The 13,272-nt window shown below is 40.1% G+C and overlaps 1 protein-coding gene across 4 annotated transcripts in view; it reads right to left on the bottom strand.

The window, feature by feature from the left end:
* The window catches only part of MAP2K5 (mitogen-activated protein kinase kinase 5), a 134,516-nt gene that overhangs the window by 37,253 nt on the left and 83,991 nt on the right, over positions 1 to 13,272 (bottom strand). For all 4 annotated transcript variants that reach the window (XR_011048940.1, XM_068409968.1, XM_068409969.1 and 1 more), the window contains one exon: positions 12,924 to 12,953. Coding sequence is in view for 3 of the 4 variants with exons in the window: in XM_068409968.1 (XP_068266069.1) it covers positions 12,924 to 12,953 (30 nt within the window). In the remaining variant the exon portion in view is untranslated. The remainder of the gene's footprint in view (positions 1 to 12,923; positions 12,954 to 13,272) is intronic.

Genomic DNA, 13,272 nt, shown 5'->3' with positions numbered 1-13,272 from the left:
CCGCTGCTCAGGAAAGCCTTTAATACTCCACTTTTACCCAAGTTTCTTATATATTCCAACCCAGTTTTACTTTGACTATAAGTAGAGCACTGCCATCTGTGAGGCTGGAAAGTTTGATGAACTTTGTATTCTTTTAAACGGCAAAGGAAAGACTCGTTATCCGTCGTCTCTGAGCCTTTCTAAATTTCTTAACATCAATTTGGTTGGGAAATCAATTAATAGTTTGTAGTAACAGACCATTCGATTGCTTACAGAGAGCTACAAAATATTCTGGCCTGTGTTGGCAAAGCACCTTTCGATTCCAAAAGGAAACAAAGGCAGAATTACAATACAAACAATTAAATACAAACCACGGAGCAGGTACTCAAAGCAAAAGAGCTGCCTGAATTTAGGGATGCTGGTATTCTGGTAATTTGTATATTCATACCATTTCTAATGGGTAATTAATGACGTATTTTTTCCTAAACAGACACAAAGTTGCTTGCAACCTAACGTAATCACGGTGCAAACAGAACGCAGCCCTTAGTGAAGATGTTGTCTTCTGTTCTCACCCAGTTTATTTGCCCCTTACGTTTAATACTCTCTGTTGTAGAGTGCCACGATGATGAATGTCGCCAGGCTGCCCTCAGCTTTGGGAGCGCTCTGCTCTCCCCCAGCACCCAGCCAGAGGCAGGATCCTCTGGTAATACTTTACAGGTAGTAAAATGGAATATAGAGGAGGCTGAAAACCAGCACTAAGAAAATAGCTGCTATTAATGCATGTGAAGTCTTTCATTATGGTGTTAGTAGCACACTAATATACACAAAGTTTCTGTGTATAATTCTATTTTTTCCAAGGAAAAGAAAATAATAAATAGAAAGAAGTAGCCCATTATACTTTTTATCAGTCAATGTCAATCTGTTACAATCCAACAGAATAAACGTGCTGTTTTGCGTTATTGGTAATAAGCAAAATATTCTGTGGCTGTAAAAGACTTCATACTTCACTTCCAGATGCTAAATGACAAAACAGACTCAGCTTATTCAAGAGGGACAAGTCAGAGCTGCTTTAGATTAGTGCACACGAGCAGGTGATTCAGTTTTTCATCCAAACAGAGCATCAGTCACATTTCCTTACCGGGAAAACAGGTCTTGTCATGAACAGGAATAGAGGTGGGATCATACACGGCAGCCTCGACACAGATATGATTACACCCAATTTCAGAACAAGATTTAAAATATTATTGCTAATAAAAACACTCAGTGCTTCTAATGAAAAATAAAGCGACGCAAACCAAAGCATCACAGGATTCTTCCCGTGACATTGCAACTCTCCGCCGGAGCAGCAGGCCCAGCTCGCTCACACGCACATCGTTACCGGGTTTTATTACACAATTTTGATGGCGACATATTATTTTGAGATCATCTTCATAAATTTTGCATTAAGGTAGCTGTGCCAGTACCTGGAATTGATTCAAAATGCTTAAAGACACTCAATTACTTTTTAACAGTTACCCGATGTAATGACATATCTGCTCTTTCCCTTGCATTTGATGATGCAATATCATTGTAATTGATTCATTTTCTCAATTAAATAAAGCTACCGTGCTCTCCTCTACGCGAATGCCACAGAGACTCCCCAGTTAGATGTATTACCTATTTTCTCTGCCTCAGATATATTGCTTGTAAGGCTGCACTGTGCTCCTCTGTTAACTCCGCTAGAAGATGCCACGTTACAGTCGTATTTTTCAAGTTCTGAACAGCAATGAACTTCGCTGTATTTATATTAGGCGTATTTTTCACTGTTAAAACTACGTTGTTTACCTTTTTCCAAGACCACATTATTGGGCAGCCTCTGCAACTATAAACCAAACCTAAGTGACGACAACTTTACAGTCAGCGCTTCTCCTCTTGCACACAGTTCATGAAAAAGTGAAGCATCCAGTTTTATAGCACATTAAGAACAGTTTTAAAAGTACTCAACATAAAATGTTTTATCTCCCCGCTCACCCACGCTCCTTTTTGCCTTCCCCTAACCATCTGGCTCGCGTGCACCACTGGGAGATGAGCAGTTTAGGAGGCAGGTTCATCTCGAGGGATCCAAGCGCAGCGGCTGCAGCTCAGACGCTTGAGCACGTGGCGCGGCGCATCCCCCGCGCGATGCTCAGGGCACTCGGGGAGCGGGAAGGAGACTCTCACCGTCGGGGTTTGTGCTTTCCATGAAGCATTTCAAAGAGTGAAATGGGAGCAGTAACACAACTGAAAACCCGGCTTGAAACGAAGACCAACAAGGTGCAGGACGCATTTTAAGAGTATCGAGGTCCTAGTGGACAGCAGGATGACCATGAGCCAGCAATGTGCCCTCGTGGCCAAGAAGGCCAGTGGCCTCCTGGGGTGTATTAGAAGGGGGGTGGTTAGCAGGTCAAGAGAGGTTCTCCTCCCCCTCTACTCTGCCCTGGTGAGGCCGCATCTGGAATATTGTGTCCAGTTCTGGGCCCCTCAGTTCAAGAAGGACAGGGAACTGCTAGAGAGAGTCCAGCGCAGAGCCACGAAGATGATGAAGGGGGTGGAACATCTCCCTTATGAGGAGAGGCTGAGGGAGCTGGGTCTCTTTAGCTTGGAGAAGAGGAGACTGAGGGGTGACCTCATTCATGTTTATAAATATGTAAAGGGCAAGTGTCATGAGGACGGAGCCAGGCTCTTCTCAGTGACATCCCTTGACAGGACAAGGGGCAACGGGTGCAAGCTGGAACACAGGAGGTTCCACATAAATATGAGGAAAAACTTCTTTACGGTGAGGGTGACCGAACACTGAAACAGGCTGCCCAGAGAGGGTGTGGAGTCTCCTTCTCTGGAGACATTCAAAACCCGCCTGGACGCGTTCCTGTGTGACATGATCTAGGTAATCCTGCTCTGGCAGGGGGGTTGGACTAGATGATCTTTCGAGGTCCCTTCCAATCCCTGACATTCTGTGATTCTGTTAAAACATCCCCCTCATCTCAGAAAAGTCACTTTGAGCCTTTCCCCACCAACACGCTCCCTCAGCCCCGCCAGAAGAACGTGGGTTAGCCCCCGACCTGCTCATCACTGGGAAACCCAGGCGGTCAGAAGGTTTTGTAAGCTTTTCATTTGCAACCGAAATAGTGTGAATTTGCAGAATTAATCAGCTATTTGATATTTTTGAATCCGTATTGTATTTGCTGTGTTTTTTTTCTGTACTTACTGCATGTGAGAATTTATAATTTGAAGAAGCGGGGAAAATAATAAATAAATCCATCACATTAACAGTCTATTTCTTAGGTCATGAAATATCAGTAGTATCCGGATAAACTACTCCATAAAGCACATTTTTTTTAGGTTGGTTAAAAATGCAAAAGTTTGCCTCCTGCTTCATCTGCTATTTAATGAACGCCTCTGGTTATGAAAAGCAACTTTTGACAGACCACCAGGTTATATTTCTGTCTCCATGGAGATACTTTGGACGGGAAGTGGCTGAGAAGACCTCTACCATCCCTTCCACATCATATTCACAAGCACAATCAACGAAACTCACCCGAATCCACCCCGGGTAACTCAGAGGAGTCACTAGCTATAGCTTTAATTTTCGCTTTTACTCTCTGGAATTAGGACTTGCCCTGGAGCTCTTGTTTGAGAGATTTGCAGGTGACCCAGGGTTAGATCTTCCCATATCAGTTAACAAATTTTCTCTTTACATATTTACTGCTTTTTCAAGCTAGTGATATTTTTTAATAGAAAAATACATATACCAACAGATCATACAGTTATGATTTTTAAGGGAGGCTTCACAGTACAACATTTATTTTCCTAATCCAGGAAAGTGTGGATTTTAAAGTATATATAACTCATTTTTAATCTCTCTGAATAAGGGTTAAGTTTCATTCAACAGCAGAAACTGCAAACGTTGTCTCCTACTGACAAGTGACCAATGCACATTTGCTTTGTCTCTGCCCTGATATAAATGGAAAAGGAATACGTAAGTGTGCTGCATTTCCATGTGGTCTTCATCACCACGGGTTCTACTCTTCCTCCAGAATAAAAGCATGATTTTCTGATATATTTTACAAATTCTTGCAAAATTGAAATTGGTTGTACTTCTGAAAGAAGTCAAAGCACCAAACCAGTAAGACTGACCCCCCTAATTTGTTCCTGACATTCTGAACATCCCCCCCTGCCCCAATCTATGGATTTTGCAACTGGCAGACTTCAATCACTGTCACAAAACAGAGGACAAAAAAAGAATAAAAATAATTTCAAAATGAAAAAAAAAAGACAATTCACAACAACCTTAATATTAAATATATCCTTACAATTATATTACGCTGGTTTTCCCAGAGGTCTACAAACAAATTTATATAAAGAGATTATTTCATCCACCATTGAACTGCAGCCACTTCTCACAGAAATCCGTTTACCAGAGCTTAGTAACACAATTCAACAAAGCGGGCATGAAAAACTACACACTGTTGACTTTATGGAGGGAGTGTAAGAAGCCAACAAACTGGAGTAGGACCAGGTTGCTCATGATAACACATCCCTCAAGCAGCAGGAATGGGGGACAAGGAAGTCTTCGGAAAGGCAGCAGATTTAGCAAAGCACGGTTTGAGATCTTGTTTCAAGCATTCCCAAAAGTGCAGTAAGTAGAACAAAGGGTGGTCAGCCAGAAACCAAACAAAGGAATGGGGTTTAGTTCTAACCCATTTTTGCATAATGTCACCCATGTTCATCACGTTTAGTGGAATGACCACCACGCTAGCAGAGAGGAATACCAGGAGAACCTGGAAGACACCACAAAGAGGAAAACCAATCACAACTGAGCAGGAATAATGTCATGATGCTACCAAAAAAAAAACCATCCAACCTAAAAACCAAAAGGACAAACACCATAGTGAGATGTCCAGGGAGGAGTACAGTCTGAAGACACACAAGGTTATCCTTGCTCCATGCACGCTGTGTCTAGGCCTGTGCACTGGACCCCCAGCTGGAGAAAGTTCAAAGAAAAGCCACAAGAACAGCCAGAAATCTAGAAAGGAGAGATCAAAAGAACTGGCATCTTCAGACTAAAAACAGAGCAAGGATGACATAACCACCGACGCTCCTGTACCTCTTCTCCATGTTCATTACACACACAACCACCACTATACCCTGCAGCGAGGAAAACCTTTCTAATATTGAAGTAGAGGAACAAATCATCTAAGGAAGCAAGAGAGCCTCTAACACCAGAAGCACCAAAGAGTGTCAGATGAATACCCATCAGGCCTGTCCCTCCTTGTGAGCACACCACCACAAGTCCCTTCTAGCTTGAAAGAAAACAGGTAAAGATGTCAATGGTTAAAACCAGTCACTGGAACCCATCCAGAAAAACCCTGAGCTTTCTCTGACCAGCTGCAAAATCAACTGCGATCACGACACATGACACAATTCTAGAGACATCTGACAGGAAATAATCCAAAGCAGCAAAAATTTGGGTAGACGAGTGGAGTTTTCTAACTAAGCTGAGTTGTTGAGTGGTTTGGGCCATGAAAGGCACCACGCTATGCAACGAGCATCCTCTCCTATGTCATTCGACTGCCCACCACAGGTAGCATTGCGTTCCCTTGTGAATTAAACCCATGGTTCCATGGGGCTGGCAGAAGAACGGCTGCCATGGAAGGGAAATACCTGCCTAGACCTCAAAATCATTCACTCTTATTCTGGCCTTTGGGGCTCCTCACTACATTGAGCAACCATCGCCCAGCAGAGAAGGACGAGATGGTCATGTACGCTGTGTGCTCCTACAAGGCATGTTGGAAACACAGTCCTCATGGCATTACCAGTCCATGAACTTAAGGAAGAGCAAATGTTGGGACTGCTACGACCATGCCCAGAAGCACCTCACAACCTCACAGACCCATGAGGAGCAGGTATCCTCGCTACTCAAACAGGTTCAGAGCCACAATTAATTTCTGAGCTCTTATGGAGGCACCCTGGGTAAGGAAACTGGCAAAACGGAGCAAGGATCTGCTGCACCCTTGTCTTCGTCCATCTGCAGTTCCTGGACGACTTGGGAGAAGCCATGCCTCCTCCTCCTCCCAGCCAAGAGAGCCTGTTCAGAGCGCAGAAGACGTAAATTTTCAGTAAATCCAATATTTGCTGACAGTTTCCAAATGGCCACCTAAAAGAACCAACCACACAAATCAATCCACCCACTGCTAGCTTTCTTCCTAAGGAGAGTCGATCTCCCAGGGTTAAGTTTCCATTCAGGCAAGTTATTCAATGGCATCAACTGCAGGAACTATAACTGGGAGAGATGTTTCCTTCCAAGCACCACAGGAACATCTCCCATTCCACAGAAGCACTAACTCATGCAGGAGATTCTTTCATATTTGCAAAAATCTCTCAGAAGAGAATCCAGTATTTCCTCCTGGATGGGTTTTTTCCCCCCTCCTGGTAAGTAGCTCTCATAGCAACAAACATCATTTCATTTCAGGATCTCGCTCAACTTCCGCAGTCAAAAAGGTCTCAGCACCACCAGTCCTGTGAAGGCAACGTAACAACTGCCCGGAGCAACAAAAGGGCTCGTTGCATTAAGGTATTTTCTTATTCAATACAAATCGTGAAGGGTGACAATGCCACAACTAACCAGCAAACACCAACTTACACCCTGACCGCAAAGATGCGCCCATGGGTGATTATCCGCAGTCGTTAATTTTCCCACTGTAGTAAACTGAACTTTCCACAGGTTTGAAGCTGGTGTCAGTGCGAGCAGGTATGAGGTTTTACACGAGACAGGGGACCGCCGGTCCCAAAACACAGCCTAACCCCTGCTCCCTCAGACTGCCTGCAATCGTTGGGTTAGAAAGCAAAAAGATACACATCAGTCTTTCAAGAATGTAAGCTAATAATCCGCTCTTAAAACATATTAAAACCACATTAAAACATATTATAAAATCAGGATTTACTAGCTACCTACATTTCCAAGCTTGACCATATTATTCAAACATCAATTTTACATTTTTTTAAAAAAAAAATCAGACAGGAAGATTAAAAAAAATCATAAATTTGTCTTCATACTTCAGATTCCTAGCAGATTTTTTTTTTTCTAAAATCTCTCCATTTTCAAAAAAGAAAACACCTCTGGAAAAACTAAAACCAAATTTGAATTTTACAGTAAGTTTCTAATAGACAAATCAAATTTAAGCCCAAACTTATTTCTGGTGAAGGAGAAAAAATAATAAAGCAAAATGTAACCAAAGTGTATTATCTCACAAGTGATATATGTAGAGAAACCTTTGTTAAGAAATTGGTAAGAGTTTAAAATAATAGCAGATGACTTAAAATATTGTCAGTGATTCCCAGCACATATTATAAAAGCAAAAATATTTGCCCAAATCTATCATATTTAAGATATTATACAATAATTTAACTCCCTATTTTGGCATTAGCATTTGAACAGTGTTTAATGTCTTTTAAATGGTTAGATATAATAATATATGTGGAAGAAAAAAACATTTCTTTCTTACTAGGAAACATGCTGTAACCAACCCTCAATTTATTCTCCCAAAATAAAGGAATGCTTAAAGGATGTTTCTGTCAATTGAAAAAACAACAGTAAAATGGCTACTTTACATGCCAAGTTAAACTAAATATTTTTTTCCTTGACAACCTGCTTACATTTAAATGAATCCAGGCCAAATTTGGTCAATAGTATGGATTACATATAACAAAAAGAATCTTAGGCTATGTTAATACAGGGATCAGAAAGCAGCAAGTTCATTTAAAACCATGCAATTATTTAGCAAACTAAGATACAGCAAATAAATTAATCTGTTTTAAATGGAAGCGCTTGCACAGAAGCTTTTTTGACCTATAATTAAATCTTACTTGCAGAAATCACAGCGAGGGTAGAATTTGCTGAGGAAAGGATAAAAACAGAATCTTGCAAAAAAAAATAAAACAAACCCAGCTTTGGTATCAGAAATTTAAAATAAAAATTGCAAAATCTTTTCCTGCTGAAAACAAGAGCCGTGTCCCAAAGCTGGTGTAAGGCTGCATCTCCCTGGAGCAGAACTGATCTGCTCCAGCTGAGGATCTGGCCCAGCACACGCAGAATATTCCGCATCGTCTCTCCGATGCTTTTTATATGCTGGGGTTTGCTAAAAGTACAAACCTTTCCCTACCAGGAGGAGCAAAAAGCAGTTTTCTTTCGCCGAGGATTTTTTTTCCCCGTGTATTTTCTTCTAAAGCAAACCAATGGCAAGACTACAGCGAACGCTTTCTGGGGCTATAAAATTTCCTATTATCCACTTCTGTTTTCTTTGCAGTGGGATTTAAGAATGCCTCTTCCTTGAGACGAGCAATATGTCATCATTTTGTTGAACTAACAGGCCTGCCAGTCTTGTCTCTCCCGAGTCAGACACACCAGTGCTCTGTGCTCGCGGTGCTGGTAAAATGAAGGTGAAAAAGCTGGGAGAATAAAAAGGGGAAAATCTAACTACAACTAAATTCTTTACTAATTCATTCCCATTATTTATCACGCTGCAAAAAATAAACTCTATATTAAAAAAAAAACCCCTTAAATTAAGGTCTCTCATACTTTCACTACATTTTGAAATAACTTCTCTGAATCCTTGGGTTATATATTTTAACAAATATCATCTTCTGCATTCATCATTTCTCCTGTCTTTTTGATCTTTTTTTTCTACTTATCATGTTCTTTATTTGAAACAGATTTTTAACAGATAATCTTGATCGTTACAACAATATCTTGCTTGCATTTTATTCAAATAATTCTTAAAAACAGCTTAAAAAGCCGTTTGGAATAACATCAAGCTCTCCATCAATCAAACGAAAAAATTCCGCTGGCGGTTGTATAAACATCAGATCAACTCTGATGTCTTCAAGGATTTCAGAGTGAACCATAAAAAACTCCATTAACTTCTGACAAAGAATGCAAATTAATCACAACATGGGGTGAAATGAAATTAAAGGCTCTTTTCTAATCAATGACAAGGCAGGATGAAATATTCGTTCCTCTCCGCGCCGCGGCTGCCGGGATGCTCTCGCGCTCTCCCCGCGCGTCCCCAACGCGAGGCGCGAGCGCGGATTCACCCAGGGCAGCTCCCCACCCCTACAGCTATCTGCTTACAAGTCGCCCAGCTCCACAAAACACACTAATCATCCGAATCTCAGGTGCATCCAATTTGTTATTCGCACTCTCCCGGTGCCAGTGAAAAGCCTGGCGTAGACAGATGCACCAGGAACCTTAAATGACAGTTTTGGCCTCCGGAAGTGCGATCGCTACAGCAAAATCTAGTACAGCCTCCAGGTGAAATGTCTGGAGCTCCATATGGAGCAGGGAAAATTAACAACAAGATGAAAATCGCTGTAGCAGCGGGGAGTCTGAATTAAAAAAAAAAAAAAAAAAAAAAAAATTTAAAGATGAGGAAAGAGAAGTAATAAATTAATGGGGTGTGAAAACATTCAACGCTTTACAATACCAGGGGCAGTATTTGCTCAGATTTGGGGGGAGCAGTGGGATGGGAGGGTGTGGAAGGGGGAACAGGATTTTTTTTTGGTGGATTTTCTTTTTTTTTTTTTTAAACTTCAGGTCATTCTCCTGTAATTTATTAAGCGAGGCCTGGAACTGTAGCCAAAGGAGGGAAAACATTTCTCTAAATGCAAAAGTATCTTAACTACAGTCGTCGTAATCCTATAGCTGATTAAATCCTCGGCAGCTGAGGACTGCTCAGTTCTTTGGAATATTTCCCTAATGGATGCGGCGTCCTTTTAACATCCTGCTTTGTATAAAGTTTGACTACAAGCTGAGAATATTTAGTGGGCAATTCTTTTCATTTCTCCTAAATTGCATTATCATTAAACAAGTCATTGCCCCCATCGTGTTTTTATACAATATACTGAATTCAAATCTACGTGATTAACTGTACGTCTCGCAGCCCCTGCAAATCTTTGGGGTTCCAACTTAAAATTTAATTAAATATACTGTGAGGTGCCATGGCCTTTTGGGTTGTTTTTTTTTTTTTTTTGACAGTTCATTCTGCAAGCAAAATCAAAATCATATAAATTAAGGTTAAAGTTTTAAAAGAAATTTGAAACTTATTTTCCTTATGTGCCTCCTTCAGGTACCTAAAAAGCTGGGCAGACTATGGACAGCAACTGGGCTTGGTGAAAGGGGTTTCCTTTCTTTTTTTAAATGTTTACTTAGGAAAGAACTTTATTCAAAAGAGTATTTTGTGTGTGTGTGTGAGCGCACACACCATTCCTATCAGTTTTAGCAGGGGAAGAATATACCCTTAAGTGCCTACGTTGGTATCTGCAGAAAATCCTACGAGCACCATATCCTGCTCCTTCCAAAAGGAGTTTTACCCCACAGCAGGCAAGCAACAGCACACCACGAAAACGAACGCCAAACCATTGAAAACCATTACCTGTTTTAGAAATTTCCTACATTTTAAGGATTAGAGTTTCCCATGCAAAGTTTTTATAGTGGAAAAGTCTGTTCTGATCATTCCTATTTCTTATTTCCTCGTTCAGATCGCTGCCTTTGGCAGTTAGCTGCAGATTATGAAGTCAGCTGCATATCGAGACAAAAATAAATTTACAGGAACTCTAAACACACCCATAAGCAACTTCACTTCCATGCTTAAGTGCTTTCAAGATAAGACTTTGCTGTGAACACAAGATTAAATAATGATAGTGTGACAAATAAGTGCCAGCACAACAAATACCTACAAAAAAATGTGGAAAATGAGAAGTGCTAAGGTCTCTCGTTAAAATATTCTACTAAATGCAGGAAAAACCAAATCATCCTTTAGTCTTACTGGCATATTGCAGGAGTCCTGAATTTCCACACTGCAGTGATTCCCCCTATAAATCTTATTCATTTAAACTGAATTTACACACACCATTTTTCTGTGTCTTAAAAATAAGAGAAAAAGGAAAAAAAACATTTTTTTTTCCCAGCTGCAGCTGGAGACAAACATTCATTTGCAGGAAATTTCAGGTGTTCTCAAACCTGTATTCATACTTTCCATTTTCAGAGAGAAGTAACTTCAAGTTATTTAGGGACAAATTCTGCACACACACATACAATTAGCTTCAATCACTTGAATAAGCCCATTGAAGTGAGGAGGATTTACTCAAGTGCGTGACTGCAGAATCAGGCCCTTACGTAGGGAGATAAACAGATATTTAGACATTAAAAAACCCTACTAATTATTCCCCTCCTCAGAGTAGGTTTCTAGGGTTCTTGTGACCAGCTATGTAAGTACATGTCTAAAATACACATTCTTCACATAAAAATCCTTACGAAAAGCAGTCGCTTGAAAAGCTTAATAGCTACATTTTAAAGTTTCACCTCCTCAACTGTTTTACATTAAAAAATATATACAATTTCATGGACTACTGACTTGCCAAATATTCTTTTACAAACCTGATCCATTTTTTAATTAGAATAGCAAAAAGGAACTTAAACCAGCAATCGTGTTTTGCTCCCAATTCAGAAAACAAATTTCTGTCTAGAATCATCCACAATGTCTGCGCTCCAACTTCTTTCCCCAAGCTCCAACACTCCTGTGAGCAGAGGGTTATCTTCAATTGCATCCCACGTCCCTTTGATTGAGTGTTATAACACGATGAACATCAAGACACTCAACGAGCACGAGTGAGTACGCCAATGCATGGAGGACACTTCAACACAAGAGCTTCTCTTTCAATCCTCTCTTCAAAGGAGAGGGCACATTTTAAAATATGGATAAAAGATGCAAAGTACGTTCTGCTAACCAGTTACAGCTCTTTCAGTCAGTAACCATTTTCGATAGGAGATGAGAAAGTGAAAAATCAGTATATTTCTACATATGCAAAAACCTTTGCAAGTCCATAAAAGTGTCAGGAGAATTTGCTTAAAACAGCTTATAAAAATGGGAGAGAGAATGAGTCCCAGCCTATTATTCAATAACCATGTTTGTGAGGCATCTGCATAATCTAACCATGCATAAATTAGTATGTGTATTACAACAGTTATTTGCATAATAATAGCAAGTTAATAGATGCTTAAAGAGCACAGACCAACACCACCTTTAAATCAGACATGCCTCCAGGCACTCTGATCTGTATAGACCAAGATGCAGAAAACACTGTTCATAAAACATATGAAAACATAAAAACCACATTCAAATAATTCATTTTAGTCCCTGGACACTTCACTTTTTCCCCTCTCCCAGGAAAAAATAATTTGAGGAACTACAGAATAGTTTATTATTATGAATTCTAACATCCATCTTGCCATAAGAATTTAAAGTTCTATTGCTGGATTGGTTGTTTTGTTCAGAGCCTCACGTTTTTTCAAGCATACAAAGTAAAATATTACGTGGTAACACAGGGCTCAGCATTGGCCCAACCATCACCACTGAAGATGGAAATAGTTTTACCCCTGACTTCAATGAAACTGAGTTAGGTCAGTAAATAAAATACTAATATTAGGTCCTCTTCAAAGGGAGAATCCAGAGCTCCCTTAAGTATTCCATTCACATTGTATTTTTGATTTGAGAAGATTTTAGACCATTGTACCATTATCCAAAACTGGAATTAAAAATGAAAATATAAAAAAGGAGTAGATACACCTTCCTGCTTCAAAAGCACTGTCGTACATGCTGGATTATTTTTTTAATCTCACAACAAAACAGTCATTAACATCACCATAATTTTCTTTCTCTCCAGGGAAAGAAAATCTAGAGTTTGGAGAAGAAAAAAAAGAGAGGAAAAAAAATATCAATAGAGACTTCTAAATGACTCCTTCAAGATACCACTTTTCAATTTAACAGGACAGATTTATTTGTATGTGGCTCAAATGTTCACAATTGCTCTCTGCACCTTCATACATAGGAATGAATGTCACAGTGGCAAACAGCAGTAATGAACAATCTTACCTGAGGATATGGAAACCTCCCAAGAGCAAGCTGGGAAAGGAAATAATATTTGTCTAGTTATATAGATTTGCATGGAGGGCACATTTCCTTAAAGAGAGAAAAGTACTCAACTCTTACTATTGTATAAATTGGAAAATGTCAGCAAAAGTAATTCGGAAAGCACACAAAGAGCTGTATTTAGAATGGAGTCATTCACAACAATTACCCCTTGTTCTCCGGTTCTGAGTATTTCTGTGTTTCTCAAGCTCTTTTGTCTGTACCGCTCAGTAACACTGTTTGATGCCCAAGTTCCTGAGGACTCTCTAAATTAAACCAGTTCAGCCTCAATAGCGAGGCCAACGACACTGAC

Source organism: Nyctibius grandis, chromosome 11 (assembly GCF_013368605.1).
Source record: "Nyctibius grandis isolate bNycGra1 chromosome 11, bNycGra1.pri, whole genome shotgun sequence".
In the NCBI taxonomy this organism is placed as follows: domain Eukaryota; kingdom Metazoa; phylum Chordata; class Aves; order Nyctibiiformes; family Nyctibiidae; genus Nyctibius; species Nyctibius grandis.
This window is presented reverse-complemented; position numbering and strand designations above follow the sequence as displayed.